This window comes from Orycteropus afer, unplaced genomic scaffold (genome assembly GCF_000298275.1).
Source record: "Orycteropus afer afer isolate SDZICR_OR568_19922 unplaced genomic scaffold, OryAfe1.0 scaffold00035, whole genome shotgun sequence".
Taxonomy (NCBI): Eukaryota; Metazoa; Chordata; class Mammalia; order Tubulidentata; family Orycteropodidae; genus Orycteropus; species Orycteropus afer.
Window position 1 is genome coordinate 8,465,270 of NW_006921622.1, and position 22,092 is coordinate 8,487,361.

The window sequence follows — 22,092 nt, forward strand, 5'->3', positions numbered from 1 at the left end:
TTTTTCAAAATTAAAACATTAAGCACTTGGCTGCTAAATGAAATATTGGTGGTTTGAACCCACCCAGCGAGCGGCTCTGCTGGAGAAGGAACTGGTGATCTGCTTTCATAAAGATTCCTAAAAACCCAACCCCCCATTATGAGTCTGTAAAGATCACAGCCAAAAAATGCTATGGGGCAGGTCTACTCTGTCACATGGGTTTTTATGGGACAGAATTGATTCAATGGCATGTAACTATAACAGCAACAATACTTAATGAAGCACATCAAGAAAATCATTTTTTAACTTAAGCATCAAAGACTTGCCATTTTCAAAGACACTGACCAAAATAACATTATTTAAATGAACGTTATATGCTTTTATACTGAACTTTAAATGTTACTGCTAGTAAAATCTGGAAATATCAATTAAGTTTTCAAGAAAATGGAAATTTATACTATAGCAGCCTATTGGAAGTCATCTAAAATAACATATCACAAATGTTTCTTGAAAATAAATTTTACTTGCACTAGGATAAACAGAACTGCAAACAAATAATAAAAGACACATATTTTGTGATAGTCCTAAATTTTCAGCTTTTATTCTTAAGTTTCCAAAAGCTAAAAAAGAAAAAAAACAATGGCAGACAGACAGATGGATAGATAAAGCCACTTGCCGAACTAATATTTTCTTGATTCTTCTTTACTCTTTCCATCTCAGGAGTTACACTTAAAGCAGTAGCTCTGCCCAGCTGACCTTTATAATAAACCTATCATTTCAGAGAACAAAAGATAGAGTACTATGTATCAATTCAATAAAATTATGGTGTCATAGTATTTTTAAAGGGTTAACCAAGGAAGGGAAACTGGGGAAGGGGGGGCGGGAAAGGGTACTATCTGAGGTCTTTGTTGTTGTTGTTGTTATGTGCCGTCGAGTCAGCCCTGACTCATAGCGACCCCTCCTTGGGTTTCCGAGGCAGTATCACTACGGAAGTAGGATTGCCCAACCTTCCTTCCGAGGAGTGGCTGGTGGGTTTGAACCGCCAGCCTTCTGGTTAGCAGTCAAATGCCTTAGCCACTATGCTACCAGAGCTCCCATCTGAGGTCTAATCACACTAAAAATTGCTTGCACCTTAAATCAATCTATGTAAATTCATTCAATAGAAATGTGTATTATCCAAATTACTATGAATGTACTCAAATATATGAATATACCATCAATAATGCTATTGGAAGCTCTGGTAGCGTAGTGGCTAGGGCACTTGACTGCTAACCAGAAGGCTGGCGGTTCAAATCCACCAGCCACTCCTCGGAAGATGGGGCAATCTATTTCCGTAGTGATAATGCCTGAGAAACGCAAGAAGGGGTCGCTATGAGTCGGGTCCGACTAGATGGCACATAACAACAACAACAACATCGAGTCAATTACAACTCATGGCTACCCCATGTATTTCAGAGTAGAACTGCACAAGGCTTTTTAGTGACTGTTAATTTTTGGAAGTAGATAGCCAGACCATTCTTCCGAGGCACCTCTTGGTGGAATCCAATCACCAATCTTTCAGTTACTAGCTGAGTGCTTAACCGTTTGTGCCACCCAGAGACTCCTAATAAAGCTATAATAACCATTACATCACAAAGGACTATATTTAAAAAGAATTTTGATAGGCAATTTCTTCATGGATATTACTTAAAGGTATTCCCCATATATAATGTTATTCCCCATATATAATGTTAATGTCCTATAGCAGTTCCTCAGTCATTAAACATGGTAGAACTTTTGTCAAGGATGCATTTAAATAGGTTACTACAGTCACGCAGAAAAAGGTCATCATCAGCACTATTCCATTCCTCCTTCCCAATCACCATGTTCCTTTTTATGAGTAATGGAGTCATGTCAAGTGTGACTCTAAATATATTGGGAAAAGATGAGCATCTGTCTCCAAAATAAAGTTGTTAGGAAAAGTACCAAACATAACCTGTTTTTGCTTCATAATCTGGTTAAATGACTTTAAAAGTTTGATAAATAAAAGATTTCTTTCCACTTAATAGATTTCCAAATTTCCTCTTCCAAAGAACCCAGTCTATATGTTAATAACTTCAAAAAGGATTCTCACCGTGAACTATAACCATGGATCACATAAGCAGAAGGAAGTTACAGCAGGACAGGAGTTAGTGGCTAAGTGGAAACTGCCAGCCCCTTTACCAAGTGCTCCTAAAATGAGCTTGTCCCTTATGACAATTTACTTAGCCACATACACTTTCTAATTTCTCCTTGGTTATCATCCAAAAATATAGTAACGATAGCTGGGAATGACAGGGTGGGGGTGAGGGAAGGCTAGAGAACAAGAACACATACAGGTAGGGAGGAGTGGAAAAGCTTATTTGCAAGGCCAAGATGCCAGATGCCACTCCTGCTTCCCTTTGGGGAAAACATAGTAACTATAACCACGAAGACAAGAAGGAAACACTGTATCTTCTAGAAAGAAATCATACATGTGTTAAACTGGGAACTCTGAAGTGGGCAATGCCTGACTGTATGCACAATATCTAAGATCCTGAACCTTTCAATATGACTGTTAGTCAATTAAGAGCACAATATCAACACAACATTATGAAAATGTTTTAAATACATGTTGACAATATGTTTGATATTATAAAAAAAAAGTTACTGAGATGATCACACATTGCTGATATTCTTCTGGTTTTCTTTAACTCTCTTCAGCTCTGGTGGGTCAGAAATGGCTGTTGCCTGTTTGATCTCACCTTTGTATTTTACCTATACAAGATAAATAAGAATTTTAATAGAAAGCAGAATGAACACCACCAACATATCACAGAGGATGAGCTCAAATTACCCATATCTTTTATGCATTTTTTCCACAGTAGTTATGGATCAAGCTTCTGAAGGCGGGCACGTTGTTCTAGAGTATTTACACCTGGATTCTGACCCATCCAACTTAGCAAGCACAAAGTATTGGTTGTGCTTCTTAAAAATGAATTTTCAATAAATACTTTGCTGTTCAATATTAAGACCAACTGCAAAGCCCAGGAATAAAAGTAATGGAAATACAAGGGAGCTTACCATAAAAGAAACTACAGAATAAAGTCACTAAAGAGAATGGCAGTGGAGTCAGTGGGGCTGCCTCAGAAGGTCAATAACTCTCTTTCTGATCCTGGAGTTTCCCACCTTTCAAAAGAACCTAAAGATTCCTGACTCCTACCACCTTTCACGGATACTACAAGGACAAAACAGTATTAAGCCTGAAGTTTTCCTCCACCAAGGAAAACTTGCTCTTAAATTGTGAAATCTTTTAAAGCGACTGGTCTTAGAAAAAGAGGCTATTGTTTATATTGATAAAAGTTCCATAAAAGAGTCACAAAACAGAAAAAAATAACTATCTGAAGGCACTTTTACAAAGGATGCCTGGATTTCAGAAGGCCTGGCTTCCAATCTCAGCTCTGTTTTTACTAGCCATGGTCCCCAGGCATGTTCTGTGACTTCCTTAAGTCTTAATTTCCCACCTTTACAGAACTGAGAAATTAACAATGCTGACCTCATGGGTCCACATAAATCATTTACCACAAGGTCTACCACACAATATAACGAGTTGCGTCAAATCAATCCTGACTCATGGAAACTCCTTGTGTGTCAGAGCAAAACTGTGCTGCATAGGGTCTTCAGTGGCTGATTTTCTAGAAGTAGATCACTGAAGTACCTCTGAGTGGACTCGAACTTTCAGCCTTCTGGTAATAGCCAAGCATGTTAACCATCTGCCCACTCAGGAACTCCCTGCACACAGCAGGTACCTCATAACTATGAACTATTATTGTTTTTAGTAGCCATATATTTTAGGAGGGCTGAATAATGCTTTCCATTTTGTTTATAAGGTCCCCTGCTCTGACACTATGTATGGTATGACTCAGTCAGTCATACCAAGTGCTTGCTTGACCTATTCCAACATATAAATTTTTCTGTGATTGGACAAATCCATTGTCCAGTTAACACCATACTCACTAGTCTTCAGGGCCTCACCTAGATGTACTTGTAGAGATTCACCAATTAAACTATGAGGTTCCTGAAAAGAGGAACTCTATCATATCTATCTTTGTGTACCAGTGCCCAGAACAATGCCTAACAAATAAAGGAGGTTTAGGAACATTTTTTGACTAAGAAACATAGCTAATTATGTTGTTGTTGTTGCTGTTGTTGTTGTTATGTGCCATCAAGTCAGATCCGACTCACAGCGACCCCTCCTTGGGTTTCCGAGGCAGTATCACTACGCAAGTAGATTGCCCTATCTTCCTTCCAAGGAGTGGCTCGTGGGTTTGAACTGCCAGCCTTCTGGTTAGCAGTCAAGTGCCTTAGGCACTATTTACCAGGGCTCAAAAAACCAAAACCATTGTCACTGAGTCAATTCCAACTCATAGTGAACCCCACTGGGTTTCCAAGGTGGTAAATCTTTATAGAAGTACTTTGCCCCACCCTCCCTCTGCGGAGTGACTGGTGGGTTTGAATTGCCAACTTTCTGGTTAGTAGTCAAACGCCTTATGCACCTCACCACCAGAGATCCTTAATTACAGCAATATAGTCCCAAATTTCCTGGGTTCCTGTGAGAAGGCTACAGCTCATGTTCTTTGATATGTAACATGAAAAGGACCATCCAAACATATAGAAGGCTTAAAGCTTTTCAGGAGGCATTTTTTAGTATTAATATATGTAACTTTGATAATATAAGGAAAAACAGAAACAACTTGCCGCACTCAGCTGCTCCTGGTTCTTCCGCACCCTCTCTATCTCTGGTGTCATGCTTACTGGGGTTGCCTTATAATGCTGCTCTTTATACTGGAACTGGGAGACAAGGCACAAGGGAGTTAGGGATTAAGGGAAATAAGCTTATACATCAGAAAAAAATGGAAATAAATGTCACATGGCTACAGAGCATTCACTAGTTAACACTTTCATTAGGATTATTCCCTGAAATATATATTGCTAATTTATTTCATTATCTTCATGTGCCCAACTTTTAAGCTTTTTCTCTTCCAGATGTTTTAAATGATGCCTTTGATTGATAGTCTTTCAATTGTATTATTTATTGGTGGTCTCCTTGAGTTTTATCTTATCAGCAATAATAAATTCTCCCTTCTGTGAATTCATTTCTTCATAGCACTAAAAAGACATTGCATCAAATTCACTGTTTTATATTTTAAATATAATAATTTTGCACTCTTACCATTGTTAAGGAGTGTCACACAGATCTACTGCCTGCATCTTAGTTACAGACAGTCACTATACAAAGAAACCCTGAACCTCAAAGTTCCCTTCTCTACAATTCTGTAACACTGTAAGTCCTGCCTTGTGACCTAGCTTTATGGAAATGTTCCTGACCTACTGCAGAGAGGTGTTTGCTCTTAGCTGAGCAGATGGCACTCTATCATTTGCGGTGTGCTTTCATAGCAAATCCATAATACCTTTGGAAATAAATGAGCATTTAACACAGAGAAGCAGAATGGCATGTCAGGTCGAATGAATTTTTGACAGGTAAAAGTAGCACTAGAGGTTAAAATCCCATTATAAGAAACTCCACAGGGACAGTCTTAATGATTTTTGGAGCTTAAATTTAGCGTTATAGGATTCTTTTTTTTTTTCTCTCTCAAGAAATCACAAGGCCTGTGGAGCCTGCAGATAAAATAGACTTGAGATATATACTCATAGTACTGAACATGCAAGTGAAGTTCAACAGGCCTGGAAAATAAATGAAAAAGGCTTAGAGCATGTTCTGGTGTGATCTCTTTCCTTGGTGTGTGACTTTGTGTTGTGGCATATGGTTTGGGAGTTGAGACAGATTTTCTTGTGACTGGAATGATTGAGTTAATGTGAGGAAACTTTCAATGTAACCTCTATTGATGGCACGATATAGAAAAGGGTAACTTTTGTTAGAGATCAGAGACAATGATCTGTTGAACAGCATTACTGAAGTACAAAAGAAAAACTTTTGTAGCCAATGTTTACTGGATGTAAGTTTGTGCACATAAATTTGGTATGGAGACACTTCATTTTTTGCATTACTCCTTTTATAAACATGTCAGTGCTTTATATACAATATCTCATTTAATACTCTAGCTTGAAGTAGCTGGTGGTTGACTAACTATAAAAAGTAGGATCAAGTTGTTGGAATCAAATCAACAATCAGACATTAGGGTCCATGTTCTTACCCACTACTCCAGCATCTCCAAAATTTACGCCATTTTCTGTATGTCATACCCAGATATAACTATCTGGGTGTTGTTATGCACAGTAGTATTTTTCATTAAATAAACTATTATTTTCAAAGAAAGTTATTCAAAAGATTTTTTTCTCACAAATTGAAAACCAGTAACTCATTCTTTAAAAGACAGCATTCATGAAAGTAATATAATCACTAAATCTAACATTTTAAATATAATGGTATGAGAACCACTTTAGTGGACACTGTGAGACTTCATGGCTCTTTGTTGTTGTTGTTAGTTGCTGTCAAGTTAGCGCTAACTCACACCAATCTTAAGTGTAACAGAACAAAACATTGCCTGGTCTTGCACCTTCTTTATTATTATTATACGTCTGAGTCCATATTGCCTTCTTATAATATGTATGCCTACTAGCTCTTCACCATCATCTCCTGTCCCTTTCTACAAAGTATGTGACTACTAGCCGAAAGGTTGGTGGTTCGAACCCACCCAGAGGTGCCTCAGACACAGGCCTGATGACTTGCTTCTGAAAAGTCACAGCCCTGAAAACCCTATGGAGTTCCTCTCTGCACACATGGGGCAGAGTTGGAATTGACGCAACAGCAATTAACAAGGCTCATCGCTCTAAACCCTTCCTTCAAGTCCTTATATACTGACATACTTGGTCTGCTCTGATAGGAGTGCCCTTCATCATTTAATCGATCCCAAACTTCACTAACTCTGTAAACTCTAACTCAGATGTCTCTTTCTCCAAGGCTTTTTCCCCTCTCTCCTACTGACATCATCTGCCTTCTCTGCATTTCCACAGCATTGTAGAGTAAGTTTTCTTACTTATGATTAAATGAGATACTGCAAGCAAAGTACTTAAAAAGTATAAAACTGAATAAATATTAATTTTTGTTATAGCACTTAAAACAATGTATAAACTCAAAAACTCACTGCCGTTGAGTTGGATCCAACTCATAGTGACCCCTCCTTGGGTCTCTAAGGTGGGAGATTGCCCAATCTTCCTTCTGAGGAGTGGTTGGTGGGTTTGAACTGCCAGCCTTCTGGCTAGCAGTCAAATGCCAGAGTTATGTATTACTATGTGTGTTTCTTGTAAAGGTACTGGGAACACCCACAGCCCCTAACCTTGAGATGTATCTCACTCATCTGTGAATTCCAAGAGTTAGGACAGAGTAAGCATTCAAGAAAATCTTCATTTAATAAATGAGTGCATATGAGGCATCAGGTAAGGTGCAACAGAAGACATGAAGATGTGTGAAATGTTATCACCCCCTTTAAAAGAACTGACCCTCTCATAATACTATTAACTGTAATGGGATTTGGCCTATATAGATATCATTCCTTCATCACATATTATCACCCAATAAAATAAAACTTTAAAAATACTTAAAGTAATGTGATCTCACATTGCTGATGTTCTTTTGGTTTTCTTTAACTCTCTTTAGCTCTGGAGGATCAGAAATGGCTGTGGCATGTTTAATCTCTTCTTTGTATTTCACCTGCATAATATGTAAGAATATAATGTCACTTTTACTATACACGAGGCTTAATAATTAATTCAGATTCTTCATTTATAACTATTGCATAATTGAATTTTTAATTCCAATATTAATATTCCTTCAATTGGAACACAAGTTTTTATTTTACCTGATGCTTTCAGGATTCTTTTATCCTAAAGTCCAATGAAATCCATATCTATGCGCCTCTCCATCACTATTAAAAAAAAAAAAAAATTCACTGCCATCAAGTCAGATCCGACTCATAGCAACCCGTCCTTAGGTTTCCAAGGCAGTATCACTATGGAAGTAGATTGCCCAACCTTCCTTCCGAGGAGTGGCTGGTGGGTTTGAACCACCAGCCTTCTGGTTAGCAGTCAAATGCCTTAGGCACTACGCCACCAGAGCTCCTATCCATCACTATAGGAGTTTTTAATTAAAATAAGAAAAATTTACTTATGAAAATAAATTTTATCATTTGGTAGATGTACAAGAATATCTGTAAATTATCTTAAATAATGTATTATTATTCTTTTCTACCCAAAAAGTACTTTCTATGTAGTATTAAGTTCATTAAAATGTGCTGTATATTCAAAGGCAGAAGTCAAGTTACGTTAGTTTCAGAGTCATGGAAACAGTGCTTATCTGACTAAGCACACACAAATTATCCAGGAAAAGGGAAATAATAAGGCAATTACAATAAAATAACAGAAAAGGGGAGGTGGAGGAAAATGTAATAAAAGCACAGGCCACAGTGTCCTGATCATTATAAGAGCCAGTGCCAGAAAATCAGGAAGTGCCTTCTACAAGCACAATCATGTTCTGTAAAAGCTGTCTATATCCTGGCATCCACTTCATTCAAAAGTTTCTTCCTTCAAATCTAATTATAGGAAGATCAACCAGACAAATGGCAATACCAGCTACTGTTATGCATGGGACAAGAAATAACTCTTTAACCTTGTGAAATCATTAGTAATACTATTATATCAGGTATGAATTTTTAATATGCATAAAACTCATGCACCAAGAAAGTAAGGCCTGGCAATCTACTTTAATAAAGATTACAGCCAAGAAAATTGTATGGAGCAGTTCCACCTTTTAACACATGGAGTTGCCAAGAGTCAAGGGCCGACTCAATGGCAGCTAGAAACAACAACAAAATCTCAAGGCTGGATTAGAGAAAAAGAACACTACATATTTATATATATAGAATCACTGGCTAGACATAAGAGGCATATGCTGAAATTTAGCAAAGACCTAGATCTACACAAAACATATTTTAGAACTCAGTAATATTTAAAATAATTAAAGTTGAAATCCATGCTGACATAAAGAAACAATACATAAATATCCTAGATATCACCTATGTCTTAGTATCTAGAGATTTAATGTGAATGACAGTATCAATATTAGTTCAGATCTAAAACAGTTACATAGAGAGTTCACTGAGATGGGCAAACTCTAAATTCAAGAAATAGTTTTTAACTGAGAAAGCTAATAGCTAAAAGGCTTGTACTCTGGAGGTGGTAAATGTCGAGATCTTTAAATGTTAGAGAACCATATCTTGGTTTGACAGATCTAGCTAATCTTGAAAGGGCAACTTTCCATTTGAATACTAAGCAGGAGTTTATGGCACAGCCTCATAGAGATACAGAACTATGCATTTATTGTTTGCTAGAAGGGGCAGTGGGATGCTGGGAGTAGAAATGATCTACTGTACTACTTTGTGTGATTTTCCTCGGATGAGAAGCTAAACATGATTAAAAATGAGCATTTTTGTTTTTCATATGACTCTAAACTAATCAAAGTGGCAGAATTGTTTCACTATAGGCAAGAGAATTGGACACTACAGAATATTTACAACATTAAATCACAGTACACTGATGGGTACATTTCAAATAGTATCATTTGAGAATGAAGGAAACAAACATTCCACACTTCCATTCCAAACTAATTTTTCTACCAGATTTGAGTGTTGTTGCCTGATACAGGCTCTCATCTTCACGGATCAGAACCCAGCCATCCCCCCACCAGTGTCTTGAGCCTCTCAGTCCTCTATCTTATACTTTCTTCAGGAGATAATCTCATGTATGCTACAGAGATTTGCTTGCACTACTATTCCACAATTTTTTAAATATAAATTCATTTTTGAAGTGCGTTTTACTGTAGCATTATCCTGCCTCCTTGCTTTTCCTAGTCTTTCTCTCCAGTGGACTCTCATATTCTTAGTATGCTATGTAACTATCCTAGCTACTGACAGGTAAGTCTAATCAAGGCAGTTTTACTTGATCATTTCAAGAAAGGTTCTAGAAGGCACTGCCTCCAACAGAGAAGATGAAGAGATAGGAACACCTACTGGTTGTCAGCAACATACTGGACAAGGGATCAATCTCTAAAATTTATAGAAAACTCCAACACCTCAACAACAAAAAGACAGAAAACTCAATTAAAAATGGGCACAGGACATAAACAAACACTTCAAAAATGACATTCAGTGGCCAAGAAACACATGAAGAAATGCTCATAATCATTAGCCACTGCAGAGATGCAAAACAACAATGAACTACCATCCTACCCCAGAATTAATAAGAAAGTTCAATAAGACAGAAAACAACAAATGGTGGTGAGGATGTGGAGAGACTGGAACTCTCATATACTGCTGGTAGGTCTATAATATGGTACAATCGTTGTGGAAAATGGTATGGCACTTCCTTAAAAAGCTGGAAATATAAATACCATTTGATTGAGCAATCCCATACTAGGTATATCTCCTAGAGAAATAAAAGACAGGACATGAAAAGGCATGCACATTCATGTTAATCACAGCATTATTCACAATAGCAAAGAAATGGAAACAACATAAGTGCCCATCAATGGATGAATGGATCAACAAACTATGGTATATCCAAACAGTGTAATACCACAAAGTATTAGAATAATAAAGAATCTGCAAAACACTTCATAATGTGGATGAACCTAGAGGACATTATGCTGAGTGAAATAACTCAATTACAAAAAGATAAATACTATGTGTGAGTCTACTGTTACAAAAAGTCAAGAAAAGGTTTATAAACAGAAAGAAACATTCTTTGATGTTTACCATGGATGGGAGGGAAAGGGGGAGGGGCAGAAATAACTAGCTAACAAACATGAATTAATTTGGGTGAAGGGAAAGGCAATATACAATAAGGAGGTGATCAGCACAATATCACTAAGGCAAAGGAAGACCCCAAGAAGTGCCCAATAGTGACAGACAACAAAGGTAATACTACTACATACACTATCTGCAACTTCAGTAATAACAAACAATCATCTATCTGCAAGTGGATACAAAGGCAGTCAGACAAGTTAAACAGGTATGAGTATGCAAACAGGATTACACCCATGACCCCATATCAGTTTGGCAGGAGATATTTCTATTTATGTATTTGTATTTGCTACTTCCGCAGTGATACTGCCTCGGAAACCCAAGGAGGGGTCGCTATGAGTCGGGGCTGACTCATGGCACATAACAACAACAACAATTTGCTGTAAATATATCCTTGTATATAGTATATGTTGTTGTTGTTGTTATATGCCATTGAGTTGGACCGACTCATAGCGACCCCTCCTTGGGTTTCCAAGAGGCAATAGCACTATGAAAGTAGATTGCCCCATCTTCCTTCCACGGAGTGGCTGGTGGGTTTGAACCGCCAGGCTTCTGGTTAGCAGTCAAGTGCCTTAGGCACTATGCTACCAGAGCTCCCATATAGTATATAGTATAGAGCAATCAAGGGGCAAAAGTATGAAAATTTCTTAGCCAAAAACCAAACACCTTAAGGTAATGAGTCACTGGGCTTGGAGGCTTAGGACCACAATCTCAGGGGACAGCTAAGTCAATTGGCATAACATGGTTCACAAAAACAATGCTCTATATCTTACTGGGGTGAGGAGTAACTGGCAAGTGACCATCTAAGGTGCAACTATTGGTCTCTTCCAGTCAGAAGCAAGGAAGAGTGGAAAAAAAACAAAAAAATGCATAGAAACAAACAGTCCAAAAGACTAATGAACCATGTGAACCTCAGCATCCTCAACTCTGAGACCAGAAGAATTAGATGGTGCCTGGCTACCACTACCAATTGCTCTGCAAGGGATCAAAATAGAAGGTCTCAGATAGAGTGGAAGAAAAAATGTGGAACTAGATTAAAAATACAAAAAAAGACGAAGCTTACTTGTCTGATAGAGAATGGTAGAACCCTTGAGACTTTGGCCCTTAGTCATCAAGCCTGGAACTGAACTCACCCCCTTGGGTCAACCTTCAGCTAAAAAACTGACAGGTCTGTAAGGTGAAAAATAGCACTCCTTAGAAGAACCAGCCATTGAGATCAAAAGGGTAGCATTTTCCCAAGAATAAATCTAGACAGCAGAAAGGGATAGGAAAGAAGGAATGGAAATGGGAAATAGGGGTAAGTGGGAAGAATGCTATTACATTGTGAGGATTGCAATCAATGCCACAAGACAAAATGTATATAAATTGTTGAATGAAAAACCCATATACTCTGGAATAAATCAATACAAGTTGGAAGGAAGATGGTGTCGTACTGATCTCTCTTCCAACTTAGACTGAATAAGTAGGTAAAGCAGATACAAATAATGATATTCAAGTTATGAACAACTAAGGAAAAGATAAAGTATTAGATACAGTGAAGGCAGAGAAAAAATCAGATTAAATAACTGGGAAAAATAAACAAACCCACCCAGCTGTCAGAGATGGAGAGGGAGTCATTAGAAATACAAAAGAGATCAAGGAGATCTTGAAGGAAAAGGACTTCTAACCAAGAATTATATATCCAGGCAAATTGTCCCTCAAATATGGGGGTGAAATCAAGATATTCTCAAACAAACAGAAATTAAGGGAATTTGTGAAAACCAGACCAACTCTGCAAGGCTAAAGTGGAATCCTTCCAATAGAAAACCCACAATGGAGAAAAAACAAAGTAAAATTGACGCTTAACACCACCACTTAGAAGCCAAACCAGAAACAGATGCTCAAAACAAGCTCATAAAATAATGTGTGCCGAGAAATAAGGGAGTCAATCTGCAAACGACACCAGGAACAAAGCAAATAGAGGAAACAAAAGTTTTAACTACAAAACCTCCAAATGGAGGGAAGATAGGACAATGTCTTTATAGAACAGACTGTTCCAAATTAAGGGAGTTAAGAATTTACTTCTGGGTATCCACAAAGAAAATTAACAATCCTCCTAAACAAACTCAAAAAGAAGAAAAATACATGTGCTTATTAAGCACAAAACCAACAATAATAAAGAAAAGAGAAAAAAACATTTGATAACAAAATGAATTCAGCACAGAAAAATATTTGGAAGAAGTAGAGCACCAACAACACAACAAAAATCACAACGGAATGACAGCAATTAATTCATACCTATCACTAATTAATTACACTCAATGTGAATGGACCAAATGCACCAATCAAGAGAATAAGAATGGCAGACTGGATACGAAAAGAAGACCCATCAATATTCTGTCTACAAGAGACCTACCTTACAGAAAGATAAAAAAAAAAAAATTAAAAATTAAAGAGTGGAAAAACATATACCAAGCTAATGGCAACCAAAAAAGAGCAGAAGTGGCAACATTAATTTTTGATAAAAAAGACTTCAAGTTGAAAAACAGCATAAGGTACAAAGAAGGACACTATATGATGTTAAAAAGGTCAATTGACCAAGAAGACATTACCATAATAAATATTGATGTACCCAATGAAAGTCCTCCAAAATACAGAGAAAATATTACCTTAATTGAAAGCAAAAATAGACAACTCTACAGTAGTAGAAGTAGACATTAACACACCACTTTTTGAGGAGGGACAGAACAAACAGAAAAAAGCTCAACAAAGATACTGAAGAACTCAACAAGACAATCAACCAACTTGGCCTCATAGATATATACAGCGCACTCCACCCAACAAAAGCACAATACATATTCTTTTCCAGTGTACATGGATCATTCTCCAGAATAGAGTATATGTAGGGACACAAAACAAGCTTCAATAAATTCAAAAACAATGAAATACTACAAAGCATCTTCTCAGATCAAAATGCTATAAAATTAGAAATCAGAAATAGAAAGATCAAGTGAAAAATATCAAATAAGTGGAAAATGAATAATTCACTGCTCTAAAACTACTTGGTAACAGAAGAAATAAAGTGTGAAATAAAAAAATTCCTGGAAACAAATGAGAATGAAGATACAACTTACCAAACCTTTGGGAAACAGCAAAAGCAGCACTCAGAGGTCAATTTATAGCAATAAGTGCATTCATCAAAAAAGAGGAAAGAATCCAAATCAACACAAAATCAACAACACCAACAATGAGATAAAGAGCCACAAAAGAAACATACAGTATACAGAAGTAAGGAAATAATAAAGATCATAGCAGAAATAAAGAAAACAGAAAATGGAAAAAAAAAAAAAAAGAGAGCAAGGATCAACAAAAGAAGAAGCTGGCTCTTTGAAAAGATCAACAAAATTGACGAAGCACTGTCAAATTTAACAAAGGAAAAGAAAAAGAAGATGCAAATAACATGAATAATAAACAAAAAAAGGCAGTATTACAACAGAACCAACCAAAATAAAAAAGATAATATAATAGCAGAGTATTATGAAGAATTGTACTCCAACAGATTCAATAACCTAGAAGAGATTGACAAGTTTCTAGAAATTAAACTATCCCAGTCAGAGATAGTATACTTGAACAGACCCGTAACAAAAGAAGAAATTGAGCAGGTCACAAAAAATCTTCCCACAAAAAATGTCCCAGCTTAGATGGCTTCAATGGAGAATTCCACAAACATTCAGTGAAGAGTTGACACCTATACTACTTAAGCTATTCCTGAATATAGAAAAAGATGGAATATTCCCAAATTCATTCTATAAAATAAGCGTAACACTGATACCAAAACCAGGGAAAGACACCACTAAAATGGAAAAGTACAGACCAATATCCCTCATGAATATAGACACAAAAATCTTCAAAAAAATCCTGGCCAACAGAATCCAACAACATATCAAAAAATAATAATAATAATACATCATGATCAAGTGGGATTCATACCAGGTATACAAGGAAGGTTCGACATCAGAAAAACAATCAATGTAATCCACCTTATAAGCAAAAGAAAAGAACCATATGATGAATCGATGCACAAAAGGCTTTGATAAAACCCAACACCCATTTCTGTTCAGAACTCTCAGCAAAATAGGGATAGAAGGGAAAATCATCAACATAATAAAGGGCATATATGCAAAGCCAATGGCCAACATTATTGTTAATGGAGAAAGACTCATTGCAAACGGGAACCAGACAAGAATGCTCTCTATCATCACTTCTACTTAACATTGTATTGGAAGTCCTAGCCAGGGTCATAAGGCAAGAAAGAGAAATAAAAGGCATCCAAATTGGCAAAGAAGTAAAGCTATCTCTATTTGCAGATGACATGATCCTACACATAGAAAAACCCAAGAAATGCAGCAAAAAAATTACTGGAACTAATAGAAAGGTTCAGCAAAGTGGCAGGATACAGGTCAACATACAAAAATCAGCTGGATTCCTGTACATCAACAAAGAGGCCTCTGAAAAGGAATTAAGGAAAACAATACCATTTACATTAGCTACCAAAAGATACAATATTTGGGAATAAATTTTACCAGAGACACAAAAGACCTATACAAAGAAAACTATAAAACACTACCACAACAACTACAAGGGATCTACATGAATGGAAGAACATGCTTTGTTCATGGATAGGAAAACTGAATATTGTGAAAATGTCAATATTACCCAAAGCAATCTACATATTCAATGCAATTCTGATCCAGAATCCATCAACATTTTTTAAGGACATGGAAAAACAAATCACTAATTTCACATGGAAAGAAGACACCTCAGATAAGCAAAGCACTGCTGAACAAGAAAAATAAAGTAGGAAGTTCTGCACTCATGCATCTCAAAACCTACTAAAAGCCAGAGGAGTTAAAACGGTGTGGTACTGGTACAATGATAGACAGACAGACCAGTGGAACAGAATCAAAAACCCAGAAATAGACCCATCCATCTGTGGACAGCTGATCTTTAACAAAGAGCCAAAACCCATTAAATGGGGGACAGATGCCATCTTTAACAAATGTTGTTGTTGTTGTTGTTGTTATGTGCCATCAAGATCCAGCTCAGTGATCCCTCATTGGGTTTCTGAGGTGGTATCATACGGAAGTAGATTGCCCAACCTTCCTCCCAAGGAGTGGCTGATGGATTTGAACCGCCAGACTTCTGGTTAGCAGTCAAGTGCCTTAGGCACTATGCTACCAGAGCTCCCTCTTTAACATATGGTGGTAGCAAAATTGGATATCCATGTGCAGAAAAATGAAACTAGACCCATATCTCACCTCATACACAAAAATGCACTCAAATTAGATCAAAGACTTAAAAGTAAAACCCAAAACTATAAAGCTCATCAAAGATAAAATAGGGACAAATCTAGGGGCCCTAACTGATGGCATAAAGAGACTATCAAACATAACACAAAATGCACAGGCAGTGGAAGAGAAGCTAGATGACTGGGACCTTTTAAAAATTAAAACCCTTATGCTCATTGAAAGACTTCTCCAAAAGGGTAAAAAGAGAACCTATAGATTGGAAAAAAATATTTGGCTATAATGTATCTGACAAAGGACTTATCTCTAAAATTTATAAAAAGCTTCAACACCACAATACCAAACAGACAAACAACCCAATTCAAAAATGGGCAAGGGACATGAACAGCAATTTTACTAAAGATATACCAGCAGCCAACAAACAAATGAGTACACTCTCATGACCATTAGCCATTAGAAAGATCCAAATCAAAACAACAATGAGATATCATCTCTACCCAGCAATAACAGCAAAGTTCAACTAGACAGAAAATAACAAATGCTGGTGAAGTTGCGGAGAGAATGGAACTCTCATACGCTGATGGTGGGACTGCAGAATGAACAACCATTATGGAAAATGGTATGGTGTTTCCTTAAAAAACTGAATATAGAAACACCATTTGATCCAGCAATTATTTCATTAGGAATATATCCTAAAGAGGTGAGAGACAGGACACAAACAGACATATGTGTACCCATGTTCATCACAGCACAATTCACTAAGAGATGGAAAAGAGATGGAAACAACCTAAATGCCCATCAACAGATGAATAGATAACCAAACTATGGTACATCCACACAATGGAATACTATGCTATGTTGAAGAATAATAAAGAATACACGAATCACATTATGCTGAGTGAAATAAGTCAATCAAAGAAGGACAATTATCGTATGAGCCCATTATTGTGAAAAATCAAGTAAAGGTTTACTCAGGGAATGAAATTCAGTTTGTTGGTTACTGAGGATGGGAGGGAAGGGGAGAGAAAATTTCAGACCAATTGGGGGCCAATCTGGGTGAGGGGAGGGGTGGTATGGAAAGAGTCTGTGACCAGCATGGTGACATGGGAGAAAGGAAAGACAGTGAAGTGTGCACATAAGATATAGACAACAGAAGCAAATCTATTACATGCACAATGCGACTGCATTACGACTACCACCAAACACCAGGCTACAGATAAACACATAGACAGATGAGAAGATCAAGTGGGGGTATGTAAATATTAATCTACCCTAAACCAAGGATATATTTGGTTGAAGATACTCTTACATATGCACTTTTGTTCAAAATTAGCCACATACATTACAGAAGCAACAGAAGGCAGAGCTGGAGTAACTTCTCAGAGACAAACAAACACCTTGAGAGAGAGAATCACTAGGTCTGCTGACTTGGGATCATAGTCTCAGGGGAAATCATGCTTAACTGGCATAACGTAGTACATACAAATCTTGTTCTACAACCTGCTTTGGGAATTAGCAACTGGGGTTTAAAAGCTTTCAAGCTGCCATCTAAGATGAAACTATTGGTTTCCTCTCATCTGAAGCAAAGAAGATAAAGAAAATCAAGGCATCTGTAAACAATTAGTCAAAGGATAAGATGGACCAGGAGGACATAAGCCTTCATGTCCCCGAGACCAGAAAAACTAGATGGTGCATGGCTACCAATGCCAACCACTTGGAAAGAGATCAAAACTGGAGATCCTGGGTGAAATGAGAAGAAAAATGTGGAACAAAATTCAAAAACACAAAAATGACCAGAATTACAGGTTGGATAGAGTCTGGTGGAACCACCAAGACTACAGCCCCAGGTTACCCTTTGGAGCTAGAAATGAACTCACTCTCATGGATTGGCTCTCAGCTCAACAGTAGAAAGACCTACATGCAGAACACCTAACCCAGGGCAATGCACCCACCTACTCTAGGGAGATGTACCCCTTAGAGCAATCAGCCCTGAGCCACAAGACGGGCAACTGGACAGGAATGCATAGTTAAGAAGGGCACAGGGAGGGGGTAGTCACAGGGATGAGAGGGGTGGAGAATTTGTTATGGTCAGAGATGGAAATCAGGGTGTGAACTATTGAGTGTAAAACAAATTTGCTTTGTAAATTTGCACCCAAAGCACAATAAAATTTTAAAGATAATAATAAAATAAAGAAAACCAAAATGCTCTGAAAAGTTTAACTCAAATCACAATAAAAAGTTGTTTGTTTTTTTTTTTTTTTTAAAATGCCTATTGTTAAGAGTAGTAATTATCTAGTAGCACTAGATGAGAGAATTCTTACCTTCTCTAACCTATTCACCTCCAAACCAAAGGTGACTGTTGTGGTTGCTGGGTGCCACAGAGTCAATTTTGACTCATGGCAACCCTACATGACAGAGCAGAATTGCCCCATAGAGTTTTCTAGGCTGTAATCATTACAGGGTGGGAGCTCTGATAGCGTAATGCCTAAGGCACTTGACTGCTAACCAGAAGACTGGCGATTCAAACCCACCAGCCACTCCCTGGAAGGAAGGTTGGGCAATCTACTTCCATAGTGATACCGCCTTGGAAACCCAAGGAAGGGTCCCTATGAGTCAGGTCCAACTTAAAGGCAAAAAAGCAAGCAACAGTAATCATTATGGGAGTGGATTAGAATGTTCAAACTGCCAGACTTTTGGTTAGCAGCTGGGCACTTAACCATTGTATCACCAAAAAACAAAAATAACCAAACCCACTGTCAGGCGATGGGAGGGTTAAGTTATTTTACAAATGATATTATAATCCTCAAAGTGTGTGTTTTTCTTTGCCGGAACCTGGCAAAAGCAGAAGATAAATGGAGCTGGAAATCAGAAAACACAAGGTTAAATGTATGTAAGAGAAAGCTCAGAATTGTGACTCATAGGGGGTAAAAAGAACCAGTACTATTTTCTTTCTTAAATCTAAATTTTCACTTAAGCTACCAAATACATGTCCTAAGGCCTCTAATCATTCTATCAGAGTAAAATTTCTTTGCTCTAACTTGTGGAGAAGTACTGAAATTTATCCTTTCTAGGCAAAATTTAATACCACTAAAATTCTATTCAAAGAGGTAAAATCTAATCATAGATGTTCTTACTATACTATTAAAATGATGTATCTCTTATGCACTGTGATATATCAAAATGAAGCACTGCTTTAGGTTCAAGGGGAACAAGGCTACAGTTCTCATTCTGAAAATTAGACTGCTGATATTTGACGGAACTGTATTTCAATAGAGTGAAGAATAAAAGAAAAATTCAGCCAGTTTAGTAAAGAACTAATAACATTTATCAAGTTAATGTTTGCTTTTGGAAAAAAAAATAATTAATGTTATAGAGAACTTACTGAACTAATATTCTGTTGATTTTTCTTTACTCGTTCAATCTCTGGGGTCTCTTTTACTGCTGTGCCAGCTCCTACTTCTTTTTTATAAAATACCTTTATTATAACAAAAGGAAAAGGATAATTGTAGGCTTATTAGAAATTCAAGTCCTATGACAAATTCTTATAAAAGAAAGACAATTTCACAAGTTTTACAGTAATGTGAATACAGCTTCTACTGATGAGATCAGAGTTTTAATTAATTAATTAATCCATTATAAAAATAAATTTTCTATTTTGATTCCATAGTCCATCATCTTTAAGTAACCCTGTATGTAATTCCTGTTCTCGAGCATGACTGGTACTTTAGTTCATGACAGATTATTTGCTCTGTGAATATAAAATGGTAAATTTATAAAAGGTTTCCTTCTTCAAATATAAAAATATGCCACATATTTATTTGAGAAAAATCAAAGTGCACATTAAAAAAGACCACTAAGCAGTTATCATTTAATTTAAAAAGCAGCATGAAATTTTAAGTATGTAACTGTTCTCTCCAAACAAGATGTTCTCCTTCTCTTCAAAGACAGAATTAGCTCTATCATCATAATTCATTCAAATTCTATTTTCCTCATCCTCCACTTATACTTAACCTTCCCACATGTTTCTCCACTCTCCCAACACCCACTCCTTCCAGATGCAAAGCAAAACAGAAAACAAGAGCCCTCTATAGGAAAATGGAAGCATTATAAGAAAGACATATGAGGACAGAACTACTGCCTTTCTTGATAGTTGGTAATTCAGTGAGGCTTGAGTGAGAGGTGGGGGCTATAGTAGAGACTTTTCCTCCATAAACCAGAAATCTGGAATACTATGGAGTCACAGAAGTCAAGGGCAAAACACTTTCTCTAATCCTCTCAGCAAGACTTCATTTCTCACCCCAGCATGATCCTCCCTGTGAAGATCCTATTTCTTGAACCCACTCCCTGAGGGTTAAAGTTTGCCAATAATTTTGAAAATTTTTGTAGAATTCCTTAAACTTAAAAGAGTTCAAATTATGATGAGATGCCTGTTTAATTACTAAAAGACTGAGCTAATTGTACACTAAAATATTGGCTGTGTGGTCAAACCTTTATCATTTTGAAAGTTTATATATCCATTAAATATAGATCCAATCTCTTAACTAGTAGTGCTGATAAAATTTCTATTCCTCAAAATAAAAATATGAAAGTTTAGGAACTCGTTATGAACTAGTAAATCCACAGATTATCAATGCAAAAAACATAAGGAATCAGGAGGAAATCACTTTTTATGAGTATTTTCAATTTCAAAGGAAAATCTGTATAGAAGATTATAATTCTTTTCTGAATTAAATTTTAAAAGTTCAGTTAAAAATAATTGTTTTGAGTACCAATAAATATTTGAATTGATAATTTCAAAACAATCATGATAAATTTAACTTGTAAGAGTATTTGGTATTCTTATTATTTTAAAGAAGGAAAGAAAATACATTTGATTGAAAAGTCAAGCAAATCAGCAAAAAGTAGACAAGGAAAAAATATTCCTCTTACAAAACAAAACAAAAAAATCTCAGTGAGGCAAATGAAAAGAAAAAATGGCTACTCACAGTGCTAATGTTTTGTTGAGTTGCCTTAATTCTCTGTATTTCAGGAGTATCTGCCATTGTAGAATAATTAGAAAGCATCTTCTCTGCTTTATCTTTATATTTTTTCTAAAAATACAAACACTGTATATGAATCTAAAACTCTGTGTGTCTGCATATGTGTACATGTGGTATGTGTGAGTGAGAGAGAAAGAATGATACTGTTTCTTCCATCCAACTCTACCATACCACATGCTCTAAATTATTTATGATGCAAAGCAGTTGTTGATGCAACAGCAGAAAAAAGAAAATAAAAAGCTAGCAGAGTAAGCAACCAGTTCAACAGAACAGCTTCATTTCTACTCTGGTAGAGTAGAGCTGTTTCATGACTTCTCAAACTCACTCACTGCCATCAAGTCAAACTCATAGTGGCCCCTCCTTGGGTTCCCGAGGCAGTATCTCTATGGAAATAGATTGCCCAACCTTTCTTCTGAGGAGTGGTTGGTGCATGGCTTCTCAGGGTTTCCATTATAATCAAACACATGGAAGGAATGACCACCATGCCCTTTCCAAGTGTGGGATCTTCTCTTTAATGGGCAGTCTCTGTTCATTGTGGCCTTATATCTCCTCTAAGTAGTCTGGCTACCTACGCTTCACTTCCTACTTCAGAGAAACATACAGTAGGGAGAAAGGCATTTTTGCAGTAGAGAGCATCTCTATTTTCTATTTATTAACATGTACTATAAAGGAGCCCTGGTGGTGCAATAGTTAAGTGCTCAGCTGCTAACCAGAAGGTTGGCAGTTCAAACCCACCCACCACTCCATAGGTTAAAAGACCTGTGTGATAGTTGAAGATGTGTCAACTTGGCTGGACTTCACTTGTGAGTGGTGGTTCCCATGATGGATCACATGACTGCGTCCTAAGCGGCAGGTCAGTCTAGGGGGAGTTTCCCCAGGGGTGTGGCCTACCTGTAATACTATCCCAGGAACAAA

General features: G+C 36.9%; 1 protein-coding gene across 1 annotated transcript in view; it reads right to left on the reverse strand.

Moving 5' to 3' along the window:
• NEBL (nebulette) overlaps window positions 1–22,092 on the reverse strand; it is a 183,457-nt gene that overhangs the window by 48,835 nt on the left and 112,530 nt on the right. Inside the window, exons 17-22 of the mRNA XM_007936355.2 lie at window positions 21,124–21,228; window positions 19,521–19,613; window positions 7,616–7,708; window positions 4,735–4,827; window positions 2,662–2,754; window positions 656–748 (exon numbers count right to left, since the gene is read on the reverse strand). Of these exons, the coding sequence (XP_007934546.1) occupies window positions 656–748; window positions 2,662–2,754; window positions 4,735–4,827; window positions 7,616–7,708; window positions 19,521–19,613; window positions 21,124–21,228 (570 nt within the window). The remainder of the gene's footprint in view (window positions 1–655; window positions 749–2,661; window positions 2,755–4,734; window positions 4,828–7,615; window positions 7,709–19,520; window positions 19,614–21,123; window positions 21,229–22,092) is intronic.